Consider the following 16340-nt stretch of genomic DNA (forward strand, 5'->3'; position numbering starts at 1 on the left):
TAGACACAGAGGTAAGTAATAGAGAGTTTGTGTTTGCTGTAAACGGCCATCTTTAGTGAGGGATCACAATCATTAAATGACAATACTCAAAATGTTGGCTGTCAGAAAGAACCATCAGATTTTCTGCTGTTTTCAAATACATTTATTGTAAATACCGAATCTATAACGTATATCATATACTGTATCTAAGAAAAGAATTATATTAAGTCTTAAAATGACCATGATATATCGTCAGAAATTAAGGAAACATATTAAACTGAAATATTGGCTTCACTTCACGGCAGCTAGTTGCTAAGCGTTGGAAATATTGAACGTTACCGAACCTAAAAAGCCTTGGAACTTTGCCAAAAAAAAGAGTTTCGACCGGAGGAGAAAAGACAACGGTCTGCAGTGGAGACGCGTTAAAATATTGATAGCTGATAGTGGAGAGGAAGCTGACGACGTACTGCAACAGACATGTGGATAATTTTCTCCCGAACAGGGAAGCAACACTGGAAGCAGCTTTCAGTGGAACATTTCTTTCTCGTTCTGTCTTCATACCTAATGGCTATGGCATTGAATGACACGGAATTGTTTCAGACCAAAGATGACTAACGTGAAACAATCGCAGTGATTTCTTTGGTCACTGCTCCCATCCTACCCATGTCTTACTGTGAGAAACGCCCATTGTCATGGTCTTGCGACTAAAGATAGACAAAACAAAACAGAATCAGATATTTCTGATGCCCATCTCGCAGTGTGTGTGCTAGTATGTCCTATTGCTATTGAATAGACAATAAAAAAGGTTGGCTAACGCCAGATCCCATCTCAATAACATTGGAGATTGAGTTTAAGTCTGGAAGGGGTGTAGTCACCTCCTACTTCCAAGAGGCATGACCAGTGGATATAGATCAACTGTACACAATGGGATACTGACCATTGATAAAACATTGATGAATGGTCTGATAGGCCTACCACCAATCAGACTATTGATCCCAATGATCAAGGCACACAGAACACGTGTCAACAAACATGCTTGTTCTAGTTTTCTCGCGTTTGTTGTAGTTGTCCGTGGAGCAAGTTGCTTAAAATGGAAGTAACAGCCAAATCGAAAGACAGCTGCTCTTCAGTGGCTGCAATGTTGGATGTACAAGTTGCTAGATGTCATCATTCTGAAGTTGGCTGCAGATTCCACTGGATTCACTCAGACTACCCTGGCCACAAAAGGAATGCCAGAATGTGGGACACCAATAAAGATGTTGTGGCAGTAGAGGTCTGTCTTGTACGGAGTGTTCTCTACAGCTGTTACCATTGCAGCTCCATGCTAACACCCAGCAGTGCAAGCCCGCACATGACCAGGTCTCCTCCTCCGTCTGTGGATTTCTCTCCCACACATAAAAATAACGACTTCCAGAGCACCGTTCATCTTGTTCTGGTTACCAGGAGTGCAGGCTAATGATGTTTCATCTTCAAACTTGCATCATCGCCTACGATTCAATGAGTATCATCGTCATAAGCCTACATACATCATACTTGATGTCGTATCAAAGTTTATTAGATCCGTGTTGCACAATGTGATTTGTAATGATCTTACAGGATTGCTGAAATCGCACAGTCTGTAGGAAACATCCGTCTCACAAAGCCTTGCACACAGTTCATTACATTCAACCTTTAAACGGTTGCTTGGGAGATGTTCCAGTTACCACTGGGACACTATAAAGTCAAACAGCAATTTCTAATCTCATATCTACTTACACAATCCATAGCTACCTCCTCTCTGCTCTGGCTGTATGTACATGATAAGCTCCCACGTTCCTCTACTACCTATCTGCAGTTTCTCGCCGAACAATAACTTCAGGCTGCCCTCTGATATTAGCTATGGGGCTATGGGGGCATTTAACTTCCATCTGGAGCCTGCAAGGTCTTGGTTTGATGTGTTAAAAAGCAAAGCAGGGAGGCAGAGAGACGGGCACGACGGTGGACTCATGCAGAGGAAAGAGCTTCAGCCAGAGATTCAAACCATATGGGCACATTTCAACAGTGCATGTTCAAAGCACACAAAGTTGGATCAAAGATTGATTTATCGTCAATTATTTCCACACAAATACTCACTTCAGCTGGTGGAATAAAACATGGGACGATGTGGTTTCTACACTGGACGGTTGGGACTTCTGACCCAACGGCCATGTACAGGGAATAAACACATGGCTCAGGAGTGAGAGTCCCACAGGCAACACGGTGCCTTGCAAACGCTGTTCCTGCAGCTGCTGAGGCCAAGGTGACAGGAATAAAAATAAAAGCCTCACATTCATTTGAACCCCAACAACAAGGGGGATTTGGGTGACTGAGCACACCCAGGATCTCTATATCACCTGCCTAGGATTTTACCCAAGAGAGGTCATTCCAGCTTCACTTTCACAGGAAATGACATAGAACCACTGGTTCCAAAACTGTGTACCATCAGTGGTACACATACTACACACAATAGGCCGATGCTGTCAAACGGACACAGATTTTGATGAAACAATGTAAGCAATGCTTACCACTCTGCTACGTATATGTTCTTTTGTAACTGCAATCAATTCATTTTTGGCAAGTGAGAATTGTGAGTTTAGGTTCCAGTTCTAGTGCTAGTATTCGATACAGTTTGACTGAAAACAGTTCAAATAAATGATCTTATTAGGAATAAATCTGCCTCCTATGAAATGCCAGTAGTTTCATTTGGTAGACCTATCTACACCACTGCATTTTAACGTCAGTGATACACTCAACACTGACACTCTTTGGATTAAAAGCGCCATCTTCATCCTTTGAATGTTTCCAGCCTGTTTGTTTGACCGTGAGAAGCATACCTCCAAGTAAACAACTCATTTTACCTTTCTGGGTAATCAAGTGGCCTTGATAGAGGTTTGCTTGGTTTGGTTTGGAGACCTACGCTTCTTGTTGTGTCCATTTTGTGAATTTGTTGTTGCTGCCCCTCCCCAGCCATTTCATTTGAAATCAGATTAACGGAATTGCCCTGCAACATATTGCGAATTGCTTCACCACACGGCCATTAGATCGACTGCAATAATCAGAATCCTCTCAGTCAGTTCAAGATTGAAGTGGAAACCTGTGCACTCGCATCTCCATTTAGATAAGATGTAATCTTGTGGTGATGGAGAGGACGATATTCATAATTTAACATGACAAATTATGGGGATGATAGATCACTCCAAATTGCTTACCAAGTAGTTTTTGTCAGCGTCTGTCATGATGATGTTTTATTGCTCTTTGTGCATTTTCCCATTATCATGAACAGACTCATTGGACTGAAAAGTAACAGTCCAGCGAGCTGTTGCCTCAACAAAGGCGGTCTTGTTCTTTTCTCGCCTTTTTCTACTACGTTCCCCCCCCCCCCCCCCCGCTTGCCTTCTCCATCAGTTTCTCTTTGTCAGCCACTAATTAACTTAGTGTCAGAAAAGAAAGAGAACAAGCTAGCAAGCTGTGGAGCTGCGGAATGAATAGCGACAAACAAACTCTAACATTAAGGAGTGACTGATGTGAAACTATAACATTCATTATGCCGCTTACCCCAGCCTCCTTGCTGTAATCTAATACATACAAATCCCATCGTGTTAGCATTTCATTCTGGCGATATTGTGCAACGCAATACCCTCAATCTGATTAGGCCTCCGACTGCTTGGGAGGGGCGGCAATTTACATGCGAAGCAGCAAATCAGATTGGATAATGGGTAAAGAAAACAGATACCAGATTGAAGAATTGGTCATGACAGACTTTGACTGATAGTCAGGCGGAAAAAAAAAATGCACACGACAGAAGCGGGAAACTAATCGTATCTGCCTCGGCAGCTCATAGCCATTACTCAGAGGCTCTCTAGTGTTTTGAAAGGACGTTCAACTTCATGGAGGAGAAGAAGCGCACGCATTCATCATCACACGTTTGAGCGCGATGTTTAGCCCCGAGGCCTTTTGTTGAATCCCACTGCCTCGCGTATGACACGATACTCAACTGTAGTCAGGCCAGTTCAAAGCACACAAAACACACACACTAAATGAAAGCGTTGAACTATATGTACTCTCTGGGGCCCATGTCTTTGATCTGATCAGAAAAAAACAACATTCTCACCTAATCTGCTCCAAGACACAATGGGCCGAGGGTATCCAGTTGCAATACACTCCAAGATGGCAGTTTGGTGAACGGTGAGGGTGAGATTTTCTGGACCGACCAGGATCATTGGCTCTTTGTAGACAGATGCCTGGGAGCCTGGAAGAAAGAGGGGAGAGAGAGCGAGGGGAGCTTAAGATGGGAACGAGCGTGATGGATGGCTTCCTTTAATTGGATTTCTCTGGAGTGCATTAGCTCGATATGCTGTATCTCTTGGATCAGGCCGAGGAACAATAGGCTTGGAAATATGCTGGGCAGATAAACAGCGGAGGACGCTGTGGTTTTGTTTAAAGCGTGATGGAGAGAACAAAAGACAAGCTCGCGACACAGGTTTAAAAGTTAATCGGCAGTGAGGGCGGATGCGCTCGCTGCCATGTGAGGAAATCAGTCTGCACGTGGTATGGAGTTGGGAAAAACGATGAACTACACCAACCTGAGACAGTAAGGAGCGCCTCCTTGCTGTGTTTCACTCCTGCACTGTTGTGAGCCACGCAGCAGAACCTTCCGCTGTCCTCCTCGCGCACTCCAGTAATCTGGAGAACACCTGTAGGCAGCAGCGTATACCTGCAAGAAGAAAAGAAGGGGAAGACGCACATAATGAGGGCTGGAAATGATGCTGCCGTTTCTAATAAGCATCGGGTCGTGCCGTTTGCGCCAACCTTTCATCCTTAGTGTCCACTGGATGGTTGTCTTTTTCCCAGCTGATCACAGGCTCTGGCAGACCATGGATCTGGCACTGGAATCTCGCTACGCCAGTCTCCTCCGCATGAACGGACTCTGGCTGAACATGGAAGTCTGCCATGGCTGTGGAGCAAAGGGGAGGAGGAGAGAGGATATTAGGCTATCACATCACAACAACAACACGGCTGCACACGGTCTGTTTCCTGTAAAAGAATTAGATACACGTTCCACTACACATTTACACACAATTAGATCATATTTATAGACTGTCCTATGCTCAAGTGAGTGGTGTCTGGTAGCATCCATGTGTGACGTCTGTAAGGGTAAAAGTAAAACACGGCGTGATGGGCTTTTCACGTTCATTAACGCATATTGTATTGAAACCTCAGGAGACGAGGGGAGGGTGATTTACAGGGTGTGAACACTGACTTATGGAAAATATAGACTGAGGACAATATAGAACAACGGGTAGACAAGTGAAAGTGTGGTGAGCATGTGTGACTGAATGAAAAGCACCAGCCTTGAGAACTTGCATGACACACTGTGCCGCGTTTTATGCTCCCCATCTTGCCTTTGCGACACCTGCCTTTGTCAGATCAGAACTATATCGGGCAGATTGCTGCAAGTGATCAAATCAGATCCGTGTCCTGACAGAATTAACTTATCTGCATGGGTTGCTTTGGCTTTCAAACACAGAGGCAGGAAAAATGGATGAGAAAAGAACTCCTGCATCATGCATCTCTAGAAATCTGATTCTCCTAAATGAGGTTGAAGATGCAAAAATCTGATTGCATGTAGGGTTTATCAGGGATAAAAACATTTTTCTGCCGTTTCTGTTGTGCCACAAAAAAACCCAGTGGAAAGAGTGGATTCAACTAGAGCTGCAACTAACGATTATTTGCATAATCGATTAATCTGTCGATTATTTTCCCGATTAATCGTCATTATCATAAAACCTTAAAAAATGTTGATTGGTGTTCGTCAAACCTTGAAATGATGATGTTCTCAAATGTCTTGTTTTGTCCACAAACAATCGGAAGTCTTGTTTTAATCATGAAAAAAGCTTCAAAGCGATTAATTGATTATTAAAATAGTTATCTATTCATATAGTCATCGATTAATCACCGATTCAGCTCTAGATTCAACGTACAGTAGCCGCACATTCATGACTTGTTGAAGGTGATCATTACATGTACAGAGGTCAGCGCATGGATTTCCTGCCATATGTTGACATTAAGTGTATAGGTCAGGCATGTTTTTTTTTTTTAAATTCATGCCAACAATGCCAAAGACTAAGATTGTATATCGCCATATGGCAAAACCCGGCATCAACAGCCCTACGGAGAGGCTCATTCAGCTGCACCTCACATATCTACTCCGTACAGAACAAAGGCAGCGTCGAAGGTGGAGCCAGCGACAAACTCAATTAGAGAGAGGCCCTCTTCCTGGGCTCCACCATCTTCTTCAACACAAGTGTACTCATTAAATGTCAGCCATAATTAACTCGGATGAAGGGGGGGGGGGACTCATCAGAACACTGTTAGCATAACAAGAGGGACGGTACCCTTATTATTTCATAACCCTCTGCTCTTGCCAACCTGTGGACGCGTGAATTCATTACTCGCAGGATGAGCAAGTTGTAAGCGGCGCAAACTCAGGCGGCTCAAGCCCCGGAACATGCCAGCTTCCACTGATGTCTTTTTCTTCTCCCACTTCACATGTACACTTTGTGTGTGTGTGTGTGTGTGAGAGAGTGGGGGAGCTGTGGCTGCATCACTGGTGGGTAAAACTGTGATTATTCCATTTCAGAGCTTAATAAGAACCACGGCACTCTCAAACACGACTTGACCTCAGATCTTTGAAAGAGATGTATGGCGCTCTGATGAAAAATTAAACATGTTAATTTAGTATTCTTCCAGTAGCGACTTCAATCTCTCGGCACATTCACGTCGGCATTGTTTTGTCACACAGGATCACAAAAGCGCTTAGAAAACACCCGACTGACAGATTTCTGACGCTCATTTATTTAATTTAACCTCCCTCCCTGCAAGGCCACACTTACTGTAAGACAAGTGTCAATCTAACCGGTGTCTTTCAATTTAAGTGACTCTCACAAAGGCCCTGCAGCATTTTCCACCTGAGAAACAAAAGCTTCTTGCCATTGAATGTTTCAAGCTAATTTCCTGGCAAAATATACAGAATTCTGAGAAATCTGAGTGATGTTTTATCACAATACCATTATTAAAGGGATAGTGCTGAATTATATGTATGACATGAATCATTTATGTCACTTTTATCTCACCATTTCGGGATGGAAACTGAAGTTGGTGTCTATGGCTTCCCTGCACCAACGTCCATAGAGAAAAATAGGAGTTTTTAGCTTATGGGGACACTGGAGCTGCTCGTCCACTTCTGCCTTGTTTGGTAAATTTGTCGCATATGGAATAACATATTTTAAACTCACTGATGGAGGTGTTACCGTGAGATTTTCTCTATGGACTTTGGCGCAGGTAGAATGCAGTTTACAAACTTTAGTTTTCTGTCAATTCCTCATATAAAGTACAACCACACTTCAAAATCAGTGCATATGCAGCTCTTTACATGTTCTCTTAGTAGTTTCCTCTTTTACTGCGGTGGAATGGAAGCTATAAAACATTTCAAAGTTGTAAAACACCGAAGAACTTGTCAGAAGTATCAAATGATTGTATATATATCCGATGACAGAGCGCTGCCGTATAAGAGCACTTTTATGGGTTTTCACTCCTCTCCCGCTGACAGTCGTTATCAGCATTGCTTTCCGTCTTGGCCTGCTGTAACGCCGAGCCTGGGTCAAAGACCGGCAGAGTTCAGCACTGAATTAAAAGCCCTGAAGCCACTGACACAGCTAATTCAGAAAGATAAGACGTCAGGAAAGAGATGGAAATCGTCCAATGCGGAGAAAGCAACGACCTTAGAGTAAGGAATGTGACCAAAGAAATAACGGTCTTGGAAAAATACACACAAACACGTACGTTGTTGTGTTGTGCTGAAGAACAAAGGACGGACCAGTGCCTATAGGAGATTTCTTATGCATCTTTGCCAAGTAGTCATGGTGTCCGCTGATCTGGCTGCTGAGTGTGTGTCCGCCAACACAGCCCCCCTAACGGTCCCCACCCTCTGCCCTCATGCATAAAACATGGCCCCTCCGAGAGGCCCACACCCCTGCCGCCATCGACACACTCGCAGTCGCAATCGGGGGAGAAAAAAAAAAAAAATTAAAATACACATACACAGACAAATGCACACAGGAGGGAACAAACATGTTTGTGCCGAATGGAAAGGAAATTTGTAAAGTGCATTATGCTCGGCACCCTGAAAGTGCGCTCACTCGTCTCCACCGACAACAGACCTGTTACTCTTTTGTTTTTCCGTCCTTCCTGCAAAGAGTTGATAGACACGCACACATGATTAAACACTGTCCGCGAGCAGCATGTTGCCGCCGGCTTAAATGGAGGAGGTCTAATTGCTGCAATAAGGGAGCGAATGGCTGGACTGTGTGCTAAAATAGAAATCCATACACGAGTGCACAGGCAGCGAGGAGGGAGGCTGCTCCGACGAGCACAGAAGAAGAATGAGCGAGGGACTTCTGTGAATGAGGGCCACAGATCTAGGGAAAGGGAACGCGGCGATTCACAGAGGAAGCTAAGCAGAAACGCAATCTAACAATAGCCAACAAGTGAGTGGCACTGTCCTGCTGTGGCCTTCACAACTTGAGGCTCAACAATTAATCATTTTCATATCAACATGTGAGGCTATTTTAAGCTGCAGTTTGATCCTTCTATTTCTGACAGTTCTAGACTCCAAACTACTGCAAAGAAATGAAGATTAGTTTAGATTTGGATGGTGACAGTTGATCCGCTGTGGTGAACCCCAAAGGGAGAAGCCAAAAGAAGAAGATTTTAATTCTATTAAGTTAATATTGTACAGAATTTTGACTGAAACCAATAAATTAAATTGCATCGGCAATATCTGTCCAAAAAAATCAACCAAAATTGGATGGACTCTTCCATTTACCTGGATGAAGGCGATCAGGAAGTGAGAATGCACTGAGTAACCACCAGGGGGCGACTCCACTGGTCACAAAAAGAACTTGTAAACATTTTCCTGAGCTGATAATAGTCTCATTCAGCTCATCTTAAATAAAACATTTTCCCATTTGAAGGAAAATAACAACAAAACATGACTAATATGAGTGGACAACAGTGTGACCGACTGTTGGTATTGTCCAATTTGACCATGGTATGAACATGTTGCAGCCAAATAAAGATTCTGGAGGCTTCAACACATACATCCAGATTCTGGATGCCACCATTTTTCACATGTGCACATTCTGCGATCACTCCTGCTGCAGTGACCAAATGACCAAATCTGCCTCCGCTGAGACCTCTCTTTTTTTCTTTTCCCCTCGTTTCACACAGGCTCATGGTCACGTTAATGTTATTTTTCCTGTCCCGGTGATGTTTTATAGCCGTGACAGAGGTAATGACGCCAGCAGAGGGACAGAAATCCTACGGCCAGGAAGCTGCGGTAAGCCCTCATGACACAATGTCACCACCTTCCTCACATCTACACTTACCACCACCCATGCACACTTCAACCACTCCCTCAGCTCTCCGTCGCACCCCATGCTCCACCCCCATGAGTCCTCTCAAGCCCATGGCATCATTAAGCACATGTTCATTGTTCAGCCAAGGGTGATGACTGCCATCACCGCTCCACCCCCGGGCTCCGCCGCGGTAAACCAGTAAAATAGAGATGAGGCCCATAAATAATGGAGATGGTGTACAATGCTATTCCAGCATGGAGAGCATACACTTCAACAGCCTTTAAATAGGCATCCTTGAAATAGCAGGCCCGGCACTGAGACCCCAGAGATGGCATTTTAATGCAGATGTGATATTTTATTGGCTCTCGGCCCCACTGGCTTTCCCCTCCTCCTTCTCCTCCTCCTCCTCCTCCTCCTCCTCCACCCTGCACCCAAGCCCCTGGGCACTCCTGTGATCAATCTGCTGGTTTGTGGTGCGTGATGCTCATCACCTATGAAAGGACGGTGTAGGAAAGGCCGCACATGTGCAGGATCTCCTCCGTCTTCCTCTTGCCAAACGTCCATTATCCTGCGTTCATGCTTAAGCACATCGACACCTTCTTGTGTGAGGACAGCAGTGGTCAGGAACCAGGCCCACCGGTCATTTGTATTACACAGGTTTTCCCATCTGTGATATGATTATGAGCCTCGGAAGCAGGTGTTATTGTCACTCATTAATTACACTTTGTATAATTACACGGAGGAATTCATGTATAGTTACAGGTGGCAGCCCAGTGCAAACTCCATGTATGCAAGGAAGTCATTTTTTTGGCAAATGATTACAGTTCGGACATAAGGGTAATAATATAATAAATACGATGTAATGTTATGGTAATACCGCCATTTCTAATGTTATATTCAGGTAATAACTTTGCATTAAAGTGGTAAAAGTACTTTGATAAGGAGATTATATTCAAGAACTACCAATTTATGATTGAAGTAAAACATAAACACATAATCTATATTTTCAAGGTAATACTACTCATGGTGTTATGCAGGTTTATCTGGAAACACCTGTGGTCTTTTCAGAGTAATAACCATAAATCAGTGCTGCAAAAACACTCAACTCACACAACTCCCCGCATAAAACATACCATTAACAGTGTTACTGTGAAAATAAAGATTGCGTGTTGGACATGAGGCAGAACTTCCGGGATTTCACAGCCCAAAAATATCTGATTTCATGGCAGTTTTTTCAAGGTATATTTTTTTGAAGGTGATAAATGACTAAAAAAATTTAAATGTTTGCTTTCTTTTTGGTCGTGACCATTTAAGAAAAACAGGTTACTGATGTTACACAATGCAGTAATTTGTTAACTTTGCGTTAACTCATGATTATTGTCAGTATTATGTAATGTTTTGTGATTTTTTGTTGCTGATCTTATTCCTGTTTGATTTTTGGGAACAGGAACAATGTAACCATATTTGTATGGAACAATCTCTGTCAAGCAATACTATCAGACCTGGGTACAACTGGGCTTGGTGAGGTTGAATTGTAGCTGATGTGCTATTAAATCACTTTGATACTTTGGAAAGTACCAATAATCAAGAAAATAACCAATAATCAAAGTAGATTATTTTCTGGATTTAATAAATTATTTGTTTCGTCAAAAATTGGTCTTTCCTAAACCTTGAAATGATCATATATGTGTATACATATAAGGAGCAAAAAAAACCCCACAAAACTTGCTTATTAATTGAGTAATTCATTAATAATTAATTGTTACAGCCCTAGATCGCACCATAGTGGCATACTGGAGGGACTTATGATGTAATACTCATTTCAACTTCAAGTATTTTGGAAATAACATGATATTACTGAAATATCTGCTTATTGCTGCACTATCACCACTTATTATCAAGCTATTACATTGATATTAAACTAAATATTACCTTACATTTACTCATGCTATGAAATTATTACCATATCACCCTGAAAAGTAAAGTGCTGATGACGAGGACGCGTGTCCTTGTGTCGCGGCTCTGTGAGACACAAACACCAGTGGAGACGGATGGGAATCTAAATTTGTTTCGCAATTATACAGCAAGAACCAATAAGGTGTGTTTGTTTATTTTTTAATTCACATTTTTGATTAACTGATTAGGCTGGCTAAAATGTCAGGTGATAATTCTAATTATTACAACGTCCCCAGGGGGCGTGGATGTGTATAAACAAATGTCATGGAGTAACTTTGGAGGTGTTCCATTACAATCCGCCGATGTTAAGAGACACAGGAGACAGAAAATAAAAGTCGCTATAGGATTTGTCCTTTGAGAATCGCTCATGTTTGTACGACCAACATATTCCCCTTATACATAAGCCCCCAGAATGAGTAAAGCACCATATCCTATACAAAAACTGCTTGTGCAGTGTGACAGGGAGCTAAATTCCACAGTTAAAATGCATATTTCACTGTTGACTGATGAATGTTTATTAAAACTGGGTCATCTATGTGGTAGACATGTGAAATAATATTTGAAGCAAGTGCCTTCTTGGCCGAGAAAGGCAGAAAAATGTAATTTTGGCTCATGTAGATGAATGAAAACTCCCAGCATGCACTGCGCTCGCTGCCCCACAAGAGTCTCAATCTTCGAAGCAGCCAGTGCTAGTTGTGTAAACACACAAATCCTAAATACAAAAACAGAATACATGCAACATGCGGGCAGCCGGTGCTCGTCCCCCTATGGGTGAGTCTAAAAAGTGCGTAGGGCAAAATTGGAAAGGGAAAAACAGAATTTTTTACAACTAAAATCGGCAAATCTCTATTAATGTATTCCTTTAATATGCCTATTTCTTCCTCAAATGCAAAAGGAAGACTTCTTCATCATGAAGTAAATAGGAACAGCTAAAAAAAAAGAAAAAGCAACAGGGCTTTGGAAATGAAATTGTTTAAATGCCTGATTAAAATCCACATAGTTCCATAATTGATTAATAAACGCGTTAATGTGTTACTTTCCATTCCTCTGCTTTCCTTTCATCGTCCATTAAAATGTAAAACAATGATTTAGTTTGCCATTTATGTATAGGGTGGGAAAAAAATTATGAATGCCCATTTTGATTTCTGCACCATTACGTTTTTTTTTTTTTTTTTTTTAAATGAATGAATTAATAAAAATTATCCATTATAATTACTGTGACACTGGTGGACCTGCATATTTCAGCACATACATGGATCAGCTAAATGTCAAAGAAAAAAGAAAGAAAGACAGACACTCCGTCCACTTCAATTACCAAACCCGTTTTTCTTTCCACGATCACGCCGCCTTTCCTTCCCTTGTCTTCGCTGATTCTCCTGTTTTGATTTCCTATATTCACAGTTGAACATGACAGATTTTATCTCGGTTCCAATCTCGCATTACAGAATTGACTGGAATGTAATGGCCTTTTCTGCCTGTGCTGCAGGCTTGTTTGCACTGGACTTTCCGGTGGTGGGATTGTCCTTAGCCTGTTGTGTTGATCAATACTGTGGGGCTTGTGTGCACTAAGTTAAATATAGTAAGATTGATGGCTGCTATTAAGGCTCGCTGTAGGAGGCGGGGGGAGCGGAGATGCTGTAATAGTTATCGCTCACGAATATGCTCAACATTTCTCCTTAACCCACGGAAATGAAGGGGATGAAATGCTCAGCGAACAAAGACGCAGAAGCCTCCTGAATATCGCGATGTGATTACTTGACTTACAGTTGTACAATTACAGTTAGTCCCTTTGTGAGGGGACACGGGGACAAGTGGTGCTCAGAGTCATAAAAGAACATCTGCACCTCCTTGAAAACTCAGTCTGAAAGTGATGGCGGAGAAATGCAACTGAAATATCTGTTTAAAAAAAGACACAACAAGGAATGAAGTAAGTGGCCCTTGAGTTATTATTATTTTTTCCTTCAAAGAATGTTCCCTTGTGGTGACTTTAAGGGATGTTGTTTGTGTACGGAACTGAATCTAATATTGTTCATCAATAAATTAACTATACGCACTGTTTTTAACCAGATTGCTTTTAATTCAAACTGATTTTTACAATATTTTTAAGGAAATAATACAATGATAATTTGCCAATTTGCTCCTTCTCTTCCTTTTTTGCTCTATAGAAGTGATTCTCAAACGTTTTATACAGTACAGTAACACCATCATCGGCAACATTAAGATGAGATTTATCCCCAATAAGATCATCTGCTCTCTCATCCGCCTCCTCCTCTTCCTCACATATACTCCACAGACTGTTATAGTGAAATTAGATTAAGATTAAGATGGAGTGACTCTAATATTTCATATTTTCTGTTATTTTTTGCAGTCAAAATTCCTGATGAATCCTCCAAGTACCACCAGAGGAAAGTCGCGTACCACTGGTGGTACACATACCCCAGTTTGAGAACCATAGCTCTAATGTATACTGTTGTTTAATTCCACCTTGTAAGGTGACATAAATAAAATGTATCATTACTGTATTATTATGTGTTGCTATTATTAAAAACAATATATTGATAACTTGCTCTGCATTGGCTTTGAACAGCAAAGTAATCCAAGCTCTCTGCTGCAGAAAGGCATGATGGGAAAGGCATATTGCTCTCAGTTTATGTTGAAGTTGCTCTGGCTCCGCCTCCTCTAACCTCTCCACCCTGGGGACACAGCGGAGGCCTCCCATAGTGCCTTGCTCTGCCTCTGTACCATTGTCACACCCCTATATCCTCCGCCACCTATGGCCCCCTCAAGCACTTTACCCCATATCCAGGCCCCTGTTCCTCCTCCCACTTCTCCACCATGTCCCTGCGCTCCTGTTCTGCCCCCCAATCTCCGCACCGAGCCCTCTACCCTCACTTCAACATGCACACCCTAATTAAAGAGAGACCCATTACGGCACAACAGATGCTCAAAATTAAGGGATTATTTAAATGACTCCCAGTCGTGGCTTGGGTAAGATTAGAGACAAGCCAGAGACAAAAGAGAGAGGTGGGCGGGGGAGGACAACAGAGAGGGGAGGGTTAAAATAACCATCCTTAAAAGCAGCATCAGATTTCATATTAACTGCCTGCGTGTCAAACTACTTGATACCGCTTATTTGTATTTTTTTGTAAGTGTATGTGCAGAGTCTCACAAGCAACGACACGGGGATTTAACATGCAAGAAAAAGAAACTGGTCTTTTGTATCATTTACGGATTAACGGGGTGTAAAGACTGCGTAGAAAAACAGTTCAAACAATCTCTCGTGATAATCAGACAGATGGCTGAGCAAACCTAACCACGGCTGACACTGATCGAGCTGCCGGTGCCAATCACACTGTTTAATCTGCATAGAACAGAGATGTCTTTTATTTATACGCTTCTTATTTTATTTTTACACTTGCAAGCATCCCGTCTCATCAACACCGAGCATCTCACACAGGTTCACTGTGCCACAGCTGACACACACACAATCTTATGTTAAATAAGAATGAGCTGATACAATACTAATGGTCAAAATCATCGGATATGGTGTAAATCTTAAGAAAAATGCTACATTTTTAATGATCCAACAAAAAAATAAAATTGTCAATAATGCCTCACGAAGCACAGGCTGTACAAATGTGGTTAATTGTTTTTCTTCCAATTGGTGCGCAATTGTTACTAGGGATGGCGAGAAAGGGGTGATATAATACAATGTTGGGATAATATGATAAATATACTAGTCTATTTTAAGAAATCTTGCATCATAAATGATCTTTTTGTCCAAGGAGGTGTGGAAGGAGTCCAATGGCTGAAATTCTGGTGCCAACTAGTGACTGGAGGCTTATTTACAACACTAAACCACATTGCCCATTTATCAATACAGCGCTTTGAAGAATCAATACCTCAATACCATATCATGCATGAAATGAAAACGTTCCTACTGGTGGTAAAAACATCCGCACCAATGTGAGTGTTAATTGAAACAAGATATCATTGGTAGATCCTCATGGTGGTGATCTCACAACAGATGTCAGACAAGGGAAAAGTAGCATCGAGCCCTGCTTTGTATTTAAGATTATGAAAAAAAAAAAAAACACCTATATTACATCAGAACGCAGCCTACAGTTTTCTATTTCTGTGTCCCCGGTTACACACTGGGGATGCAACTCTGCTCAAGACACGAAGAACAGAGAGAGACAGAGTACTCGGTCATAACTGGAGTCTGGAATCCTCTACTTGGAAGAATTCGATCTCCTCTTAAACTTACCCCCCCACCACCACCACCACCTCCTCCTTTGTTTGCCCCGCTGCCAAATGACCACACATGTGGGATGGACCCCGGAGAAACGATGCACGATGAGCCTCTGCCAGAAAACTACAGGGTGAATGATGATACTGAAGTTCTGCTCGTCGTCTGAGTTCATGTCCATACTGCAGGTGAAGGGGAAGGGGATGAAGTTTGAAGGGTGAACATCTACTAAATGCTCAGGTTGTGCTGATAAAGATCCAGATTGGGAGTTTTTTCAAAAAAACAATTGTTAACTTCACTAGACAGGACAATTTTTGTCCTTTTCATTAAAAACTTTCCTAAAAATGTCAGTATTGCTTTGGAAAAGTGTCTAATAGTACCTAATAGTGAACGTGTGATTTACGGGTCAGCATGAGTCGACCCTGTCCTTTTTCGCTCCAAATTACCGCGGCGCGGGAAGAGGCTGTGGCTCGGCGGCGGCATTCTCCTCCCGCCCAGAGGCCACATATCTAATTAATATCATCAATACCTCAGCGAGCAACGGACTGCTTCAGAATTAAAAATGAGATCCTACCTCTATGTGAGGTCACTCTCCCACTCCCCTGCACGTGACACAAAAAAAAACTACACCTGCTCTCTCCCCGTCGCCTTGTCATTCCTTGGTGTGCGAGAGAGAGTGAAATATTTTAAAACGTTTGTGACATCTGGGGGTTAAATAACTT

At 42.3% G+C, this 16340-nt stretch overlaps 1 protein-coding gene across 1 annotated transcript in view; it reads right to left on the reverse strand.

Annotated features, from left to right (window-relative positions):
• The window catches only part of igdcc3 (immunoglobulin superfamily, DCC subclass, member 3), a 64789-nt gene that overhangs the window by 24585 nt on the left and 23864 nt on the right, over positions 1-16340 (reverse strand). Inside the window, exons 3-5 of the mRNA XM_058630128.1 lie at positions 4807-4951; positions 4581-4711; positions 4109-4246 (exon numbers count right to left, since the gene is read on the reverse strand). Of these exons, the coding sequence (XP_058486111.1) occupies positions 4109-4246; positions 4581-4711; positions 4807-4951 (414 nt within the window). The remainder of the gene's footprint in view (positions 1-4108; positions 4247-4580; positions 4712-4806; positions 4952-16340) is intronic.

Source organism: Solea solea, chromosome 5 (assembly GCF_958295425.1).
Source record: "Solea solea chromosome 5, fSolSol10.1, whole genome shotgun sequence".
Classification (NCBI taxonomy): Eukaryota; Metazoa; Chordata; class Actinopteri; order Pleuronectiformes; family Soleidae; genus Solea; species Solea solea.